At 41.3% G+C, this 8,987-nt stretch overlaps 1 protein-coding gene across 4 annotated transcripts in view; it reads left to right on the forward strand.

Annotated features, from left to right (window-relative positions):
- Positions 1 to 7,377, forward strand: part of EPB41L4B (erythrocyte membrane protein band 4.1 like 4B) — a 138,453-nt gene extending 131,076 nt beyond the window's left edge. For 3 of the 4 annotated variants that reach the window (XM_082194810.1, XM_082194809.1, XM_082194811.1), the window contains 2 exons: positions 1,818 to 1,984; positions 5,352 to 7,376. In XM_082194810.1, the coding sequence (XP_082050936.1) occupies positions 1,818 to 1,984; positions 5,352 to 5,421 (237 nt within the window). In that variant the 3' untranslated portion in view covers positions 5,422 to 7,376. Of the gene's footprint in view, positions 1 to 1,817; positions 1,985 to 5,351 lie in introns of all 4 variants that reach the window. The other variant, XM_082194808.1, reaches the window with a different exon arrangement.
- Positions 7,378 to 8,987: the final 1,610 nt, after the last annotated feature.

An 8,987-nucleotide genomic window follows, 5' to 3' on the forward strand; every position in this document is an offset into this window, starting at 1 on the left:
GGTTTGCACAGATGATCACTACAAAAACCGAAACAATCTGGGATGGGTTTTTTTTAACAGTTACTGGTTGCTGGCTTTTCTGAAACATTCATAAATTGCAATTACTGTACATTTATTGTAATCACTGTCAGATCAGTACGTATCCAGAACTACACCATCAGTTTCTCGCTTCTCATTACAGCAAGGCAGCTGAACCCTACAGGGCTGACTGTGGGAACGTGATTTACATGGTTAGGAAGTTACATGGGAATGACTCTCTCCTTGTGTCTTCCTTCTCATTGCAACCATGCTCTCCTCAGCCCACCAAACAGGCTGAGAGAAGTGCAATTGCTAGCACCAATCAGCTGAGGAGTAGGGGGAGATACGCGATGGGATTGCTGGTAGGATCAGCACACTCCTCAACTCTTCCCAGCACCAGTTGTCAGGGAAGGCACAAAATATCCCTGCCCATTGCACACCTGCCCTTGTTTCTCTGTCTCTCTGTGTGTGTGTGTGTCTGCGAGGGTGAGCAGGTGTGTGCTTTTATATGTCTGTACTGCATACATCTATGAGTGCTGAGTCCCCACCACCCAATGTGCCCTTGGGAGCAAAAGGGTTGCTTGGCCACGCATGTATATATGTGTTTGTGCATGTGCCCCACAATTTCAGATTTCCCTCTCCTTTGACATTGGCCAACTTCAGCATTTGATATACTTTGGAATAAGGTGTGAAGAGCAGAGCGAATATCTTGGCCTTGTTCAGATAAAACAGCAGAAGCTCCTTGAGCACGTCAAGGCTGTGGAAAGCTGCCATTGGGCTTGCAGCTCATCTGCTGTCCCCTGGGTGTGCCATCTGCAAGAACGCCTCCCCCTCCCCCCAAGGTGCTGGCTCTTAAAAGTGGCACCATTGCTGGATCCAGCTTTTAGAAGGCCTTTGGGTCAGGCACCTGCCAAGGGCACTTCTCTCTCGGCAAGTCTCCCTCTTCACTGCCATTGACACCAGTTGGTGCTGCTCCTCTTCCTCATTGCTGTTTGCTCCATTGCCAGGCAGAGTGACAGTGAGCAAGGAAGTAGCAGCAGCAACTTCTGCTCTTTTTCCAGACCACTGTTGTCTGGGCCAAACTTGAGAGGCAGATGAACAAGCAGCTTGCAATGGCCAGGAGAGCAAGCCAGCCTGGTCAGCCAGCCCCTGCTGGAGTATGGACCCTCAGCAGATGCCCAGTCACGCAGACCCCGAGTTCCAGGCCCCCAATGCTGTCCCCATACATTCCCAACGTCGTACCATAAATGAAACTGTTTATCACTAGTCTAAAATTTCAAATTCTACATGTTGATATAGGGTGTGGTATTCAACTATGTTTCACTCAGAGTAGTTCTATTGAAATCAATGGGCCTCTCTTGCTCATGTCAATCATTTCAATGGGTCTACTCTGAGTAAAACAGGGTAGTTGACTACCACCCATAGCATCTTTCTCCTAGGGTTCATTGTAGCAGGTGGTTTGGGGAAATCAGTTTTAAGCCTGACAAAATTGTCAGTTAAAAGTGTCAGAATTTATTACAGAATTTAGGAGAGACTTTATACTTAGAACTCTGTAGAGGTTTGTAAAAACTAATGAACTTGAATTTTATCCTCAACAAGTGCACTATGCTGAGGAACCTTTGCCTAAAAATATGGATGGTCCTCTTCATCACAATCATTATGATCATAGCTTTTTGGCTCAATGGCCTTTTGACATCTAGCTGTGCCCTTTTTTAAAAAGACCATTGCTGATATCGAATGTGTGGATGAAATGGGAACAGGGAAAGATATAGCAAACCTTTTTTTATGCTCCTTTGTAGGCAGAATTCATAGACAACAAGCTACAATGCTGTGTAGTACAGTCATCTCCAAAGATGTTATCACCAGTTGCCCCAACATCTGTGACAAAGTCTCTGGTGGGAACCTTTCCGACGCCAACGGTGCAGACCATCTATTCATCTCATAAACCAATTTCTCTGGCAGACAGGTACTGTTCAACCCTTCCACGGAAGTATTATGTGGCTTACTTTCTGAAGTCTTTCACCAGTCAATAAGCGTGTCTCATGGGGCCTGTTTTCAGATGTGGGTCGAGGAAGCAGAGCAAGAGCCTGGGGGCAGGGAAGGAAGAGGGAAGGCGCTGCTGTTTTGCCTGGGCTTCCCACATGCTCAAGCCCTCATCAGCCATTGTCTCTTCTTCAGAATATTCATGCTTAATTATATTTAAGTTGCTATGACAACCTGTCGGCTGAGAAACCTGATAAGGGATGGTGTGAAGATGTTAAATCAGCAGTGTTTCCATGTCAATGAAAATCTTGATTTCTTCCATACAAATGGGTATTAATCAGTGTTTACTGTAGCAGTAACCCTTCAAAATGCCCCCACAACTGCCACACTTTCCCATATTAACTTATCCCTTTACAACATTACACAAAAGTACAGCCCTTCTTCTCTGTCTTGGTGAAGCCTCTTTGATTTGCATTCTAAACGACTCTCAAACTATTTAAATCTTTGCCTCTCTTTTCTTCCATCTTCTCACCTTGGTCCACTCAGTTCTAGATGCAATTTAGTGCCACACCTTTCTTGTTTCTCCTCTAACCCTCCTTAAATCCTTATATGGATTTCTTATCTGTCTCAGTGCTCTCCTGCTCATATTTCTCATTCTAGCTTTTAAAATGCCCCATCTCTTCTGTCCAGATATAATCCCTCCCTGCGATGTTCGCTTGCCCAATTCCCATCACCTGAGGCACTGAAGGTCTCTCTCCCACTCAAACTACACCTTTTCTCACCTGCTGCCTCTTATCCATGGAACTGCTTCCAGAATTCTTGCCACCTCATTTACTTTAATCTCCATAGTGTATGGTAACTTATGCCAAGTACTTGGAACTGCACAAGCTAGATATTTTTCCATTCTTACCTCTGCTGTGATGTCACCCCCTCTTCTGTGTCATTTTCTAGAAGTAGCCTTATATTATTTGTGAAGTATCATGAACATCAGGGGGGAGGAATCTTGTTATTTTCCTGCCAAAGGTGGCCCTATTGCAGAGGTAGATTGTCAGGGGTTATATGGGGGGGGGGAGCCAGAACCCCAAGTGAATAGATAGCTATGAGACTTGCCTCATTGCGAGTCTCGGGGTCCTCAGAGCCCCAAGGTTTCTCCAGGGATAGCTAGTGGTGAGCCTTTCACACTTGCCTGCACACTGGCATCCAAAAATGGTCTCATGTTTAAAAGATGATAGAACGAATGGGTGCATTGCAACTGCAGAAGGACTGTTCTAGATTGGGCCTATGGCAAACAGGGAGGGTAGCTTAACCTTTCACTCCCACCCAATTTTTCTAATGAAAGTTGCTGCCAACCCAACAGCTACTATTTGCCTTGTTAAGGAAAAGTTGTGTGTTCATAACGGTACACAAACATTTCTGTGGAAGGCCAAACAGCAGCTGCAGAGAAGAGAAAATGGTGTGGTAGCGAATGGTCAAGCTGTTCCTGATCCAGATTTCTCTTCCTCAGCAGCTGATGCTTTCCAGGACTGAAAGAGATGGGCGTGCCAGTCTGTGCCCAAGGAGCCCCTGCTAATGCCCCATCTTAGCATCACTTTCCTAAGTGGCTGCATCTCATCATAGGAAACCCTTTGTTGCACTTTCTATGTACAGTGGTACCTCAGGTTACATATGCTTCAGGTTACATACGTTTCAGGTTACAGACTCTGCTAACCCAGAAATAGTGCTTCAGGTTAAGAACTTTGATTCAGGATGAGAGCAGAAATTGTGCTCCGACAGCAGCGGGAGCCCCCATTAGCTAAAGTGGTGCTTCAGGTTAAGAACAGTTTCAGGTTAAGTATGGACCTCTGAAATGAATTAAGTACTTAACCCGAGGTACCACTGTATTCCTATTCTTTGTTCCGCCACGAGGTAATTGACCCCAGAAGCCTTTGTCTGCTTTCTACCTCGGAGGAAGGACTGGCTAGCTAGTCCTTTTCTGGACCGCTCTTTCTCAATTCCCTCCTATTGTCATACCCACCTTGTTTCCTTGTTGAGTCCTTCAACCCTTTTTTCTTTCTTTGCTTCTCTGACCCAGCTTAGCTTGTTTTTACCTCTGTTTCATAGGTTTCTCCACTGCCATTTCCTCTTCAAAGATAACACATCTCTGCCTCTCTCTTCTTGCTCTCCTCTGTTCATACCAACACTTCTACATGCAAACTCTAGCAAAAATTAAATTCCAAGAGTCTAATAGGCCGTAAAGTGAACTAGAAAATCCCCCTGCATATAGATTTCCTTCACACTACAGGCACAGTCACAAGGAAGTGGGGCATACTATTGATCAGAAACCAGATCAATCTGTATATTATTGGAAAGGCTTGCAGCACTCAGGCTGCCGCTGGAAGCTCTATGACCTGTCTGCCCCACACTTGGCTACTGGACAGAGACTTCCACCAAGACCCCTTTAATGGGGTACCCCAAGTATGTTGCTGGTTCCACTCAGGGTGATGCACCAATTCACCCATTTTGCTATGTGACATTTTGCTGTGGGGAAGGCAAAACCTGCAAACGGAGTCTGTCTGTTTGCAGGCAAACTGCTTCTCAGCTCCAAATATGGCAACCATTGGTAACCATAGCAAGGTCAGGTAGTACAAGAAAGAAAGACATTGTTAGAACCTACCTGTAAAATAAATATGGTTAGACTTAATACAATTGACATTGACCTAGAAAGGAAAAGATGGTTAAACAAAAGCACTGTAGCCTAACCGGGGGGTGGGGTGGGGGGCTGTTCTGCTGACCGTGGTGAGGGTCACTGGCGTGATCGGCTTTTATTGTCACTGAGGGAGCCAAGTGGGAACGTCTGACTCATGGCCCACCAGTGATGCTCTGCCTACTAGGGGTCATTTGAACCAAGAGATTTGACAGGCAATCCCACAACGCAATGCAGCCAGCTGGGGGGGGGGAATTAACACCTGGCCCTGCATGATCTGGCAGCCCAGGGATAATGTAGGACAGCAAGAAGCTGCAGTTGTCACCCATCCTAAATGGGGGTAAGCAGCGCTTGAAGACCTATGCACAAAATTCCCACTGAATACAACCCTATTAGTTTATGCTCTAGGCTTACTCTAGCTCAATAGATCATTAGCGCCCTCAGGGGACAGAAGCTGCTGAAAGAGATTTGATTGGGTGTGTATTTGTTACTAAACTCACAATGTGAGTCACATTTCTTCTTACGCAGTGGAATATTTTCAGGATGTTTTACTTGATCAAAAAGCAACCTTTCTCTATGGTTGGTGTTACTGGAATGTTAATTATTTTAACAGAAATCTGCAGCATCTTCTGCCCATAACTGCTTTGTGTGTTCATTCATTCCACAGTGCTGAGACTCTAAGGCGGGAACTTGAGCGAGAAAAGTTGATGAAAAGACTGCTGATGACAGAATTATGAAACTTCTCACTTCTGTCTCGTTCAGAGAATGGATTGGGGCCTTTTGGTGCCTTCTGTCTGTTTACATTCCTTTGCTTGTGTGTGTGTGTGCGTGCGCAACATAATGTATCATTACAATATGATATATTATAATCCTGGATTAATCAGTTGGCTAAAAGAGTTAATTCAAGGCCTTTTTTGTATATTTGTTACTCTGGCGAGGATCCAAAGAACCATGAAACTAGTGGTTCTATACCCCGTGAAAAAGGGGTTTAGAATTCAGTATTTTACCTCAGACAGCAGCCCCTCTCTCTTCCGCAGGGCAAACAGCTTTTCAAACAGAGAGTAGTTTCAAGAGCGGTTTGGAAGAGGGAACTCAAACGGACTGGGACCAGCCCCTCCCTGAACCTAAGCCTCTCTTCAGATCCCAGTCTATGATCTGTCTGTCTTTTATTTCTGCTGAATGTTAGGATTTTTAAAAACTACAAAATTGAGTTGAGGAGAATTTTTGGTAAATCTGGAATGAAGAGGAACACTGAGGAATACACACACACACGGTGTTCTTTTTCTGCTAGATTTCTCCTATATGTATATTGCTTTCTATTAAGAAACAATATTCTGTATATATGTCAATAACTGCACAGGGATAAATATTATGCAGAATATTTTGATAGCATATACAAAAGGTCATTTTGTAGATCTGAAAACTGCAGCAGTCTGCTGTTGTTCATTTGTTTTGTTTTTTAAACAAAGAATGGTTGTTTGTTATATAATACTTCTACTTGGTGGCAGGGGAAGGGTGGGGAGGAGTTGTGATTCCATCTTACCCTAGGACTGTTAGTCTCCACAGAAAAATAAAAGCTGCTTTTTTAAAAATTCCAAACTTCAATATCACACAAGGAGGAAATGCACAAACCCACCTACACTTTCAGGAAATAAAAACCTTGTTAATTCAATTTTTTATTAAAATAATACAATTTTCAGTTACTCCAGTTTGCTTCCATTGATCCCCATGTTATCATACCAAATAAAATCGAAAATTAGATTTTTAAGTGAAATGCTAATCTGCAAACTTCTGCATGCAAATTTCAACTTCAATCAATTTATTGTGCATAGCCAAAGGCCTTTACAATGTACAGCAGAGGGCAAGGAAAGGCTTTCCTCTGAAATTACATGACATACCATGGAAAACCACATTTGAAATTCTTACATGCATATAAGTTAAGCATGTATGTATGTAAGTGCTGGTGAATATTAAGGCCTTAAAGAACATACAATATTAAAGGTCAAGTTTCTTAGAAAACTTTGTCTTCCCAATTTTAAGCAGTGCCTAAAAGTGTAGTTCAATTCTGAAACTACTGTTAGTCATCAGTTAGAGAAATTTTTGCTTTACATGTTCTGGTAACTCTGTTTTTCTGTTACAGATATAACTCTTTTTCTTGGTACTCTTAACATCAGCAATTATTCTGGTAGTCCAACAAGCTGCCCAACAAGGTTACCCAAACCTTGGTGATAGCCGATAAGTAGAGCAGGTTCAGGTCTTTCACACAAGGGTAAGGAGTGAAAACTGAATATCTTTTGAAAATCTACTGATGAAGAACTTGTGATAAAAAGAAAATGGCCTAAATGTTGGGAGGGCTCCTGTGATTTATGGTACCTGAATAAATTTCAAAATAGGCACCAATAATGTAAAGCGTCTCCTAAACTCCTGTATGCCTGAACTGCATTAAATAGGTGTTGCCACTTACTATATTAAACTGCTGTATGTCTGAACTCTGTTAAATAGGCATTACTCCTCCGACACAAAGCACACACTAGAGAGTCAGAGTCATTCCATATCAAGTGATCCAACTTTCCCCCCTCATGTCATCCAATTTTCTTAATAATTTGTACGCTTGTTGAATGATCAAAAATAAGTTTAAATCTAATTTTTTAAGCTTTTTTATCTCATCCCATTTGTGAGTTATGAGGGTTTGAAATTTCAAAAAATTAACCATTTTGGCCTACACAAAAACCTTAAAAGCTCAGACCAGCATTGAGATACGTCAAAACTAAAAACACCAATCTCTTTAGAACCTCACGGGCTTTAATATAATATGTCACAAGATGGACTTGCTTTAAAATTTAAATTACAAAATTTTAAATTTTAAAAAGTGATTAAAAATTAATATGATTTAAGAAATTCCAAAAGATTGTATTAATTATTTAATATTTCTAGGATCTACCTGTGAAATTTCATATTGGGATCTCAATGGGATCACACTGGAAAAAATATTTTGTACATACATGTCTACCTTATTGGGACATAATTTTATATGAATTTTGTTTTAATGTTCATGAAATGAAGTACTAACAATAATTATTTCAAAGCAGTAATTCTATCACTCTGCTTTGGAACACATTTTCAAAAGAAAAGTCTGACTAGCATTTCAGATACCTTTTAATTGCATAACTTTCTAAAGAAATGCCTGACGTAACTGATGTTATAGTTTGAAGTCTTGTTTCTTCTGTTATATTTTACTGCATGAAGACCCATTTATCCTGTATAGAACTCAGTGAGGCAGACATGTATGTACAAAGCATTTTTTCCAATATGATCCTGTTGAGATCCCAAGTTGAAGTTTTGCAGGCAGATCTTAGAAATATAAAATAATGAAAGCAATCTTTTTAAAAATGGTTAATCATACTAATTTTTTAATCACTTTTTAAAATTTTGTAACTTACATTTAAATTTTAAAGTAAGTCCATCTTGTGATATATCATACTAAAGCCCATGAGGTTCTGAAGAGATTGGTGTCTTTAGTTATGACGCATCTCAATGCTGGTCTGAGCTTTTAAGGTTTTTGTGTAGTTCAAAATGGTCAATTTTTGAAATTTCAAACCCTCATAAATCACAAACAGGATGAGATAAAAAGCTAAAATTTCAGATTTAAACTTAGTTTTGATCATTCAAGAAGTGTACAAATTATGTAGAAAACTGAATGACATGAGGTAAAAATGTTGGCTCCCTTGATCTGGAATGACCCAGGGGGAAAAGACCATGCCTAGTGGATAACAGCCAATTTGCCTGGCAGACAAATACCAAGACTGAATGAACATTACAATAGTGACAGCCTTTCTGATAGATGCTAAATATTTGACTTTCCGCCAAAGCACTGTGCTCCTTGTATATAATCACTTTTCTGTCTGAAATTGCAGAACGGAAGTTTTGATAAAACATTATCATTACGCATCTTTTTACACATGCTCTGAAAGAGTTGAACAAGTGACTGGGAAATTTTCTTTTAGAGACTAGAAACTCCTTATCACCCAAGGAGGCTTAATTCTGCATGCAGTCGAGAGTGTTTTGAGTTACTAGCAGAGGCTCCCATTGATCAAATGTCATATCAGATGCCTCACTGACTGACTGCATACACCACAAGTCATAAAGCTCGTTCTTTGAGAATCACCAAGGAGAACTTTCTTTGGGGCTGGCAAAAGAGTCCTGCCGATGAGCCAGGCGACACTTGCCCATATGGAATGGACTGCAGTTAGCAGCTCTGGTGGAAGCTACTGCAAATTTGCACTCCCTGAGGCCTCTATAGTAG

The sequence above is a fragment of the Podarcis vaucheri genome (genome assembly GCF_965113315.1).
Source record: "Podarcis vaucheri genome assembly, chromosome: 13".
NCBI classification, from domain to species: Eukaryota; Metazoa; Chordata; class Lepidosauria; order Squamata; family Lacertidae; genus Podarcis; species Podarcis vaucheri.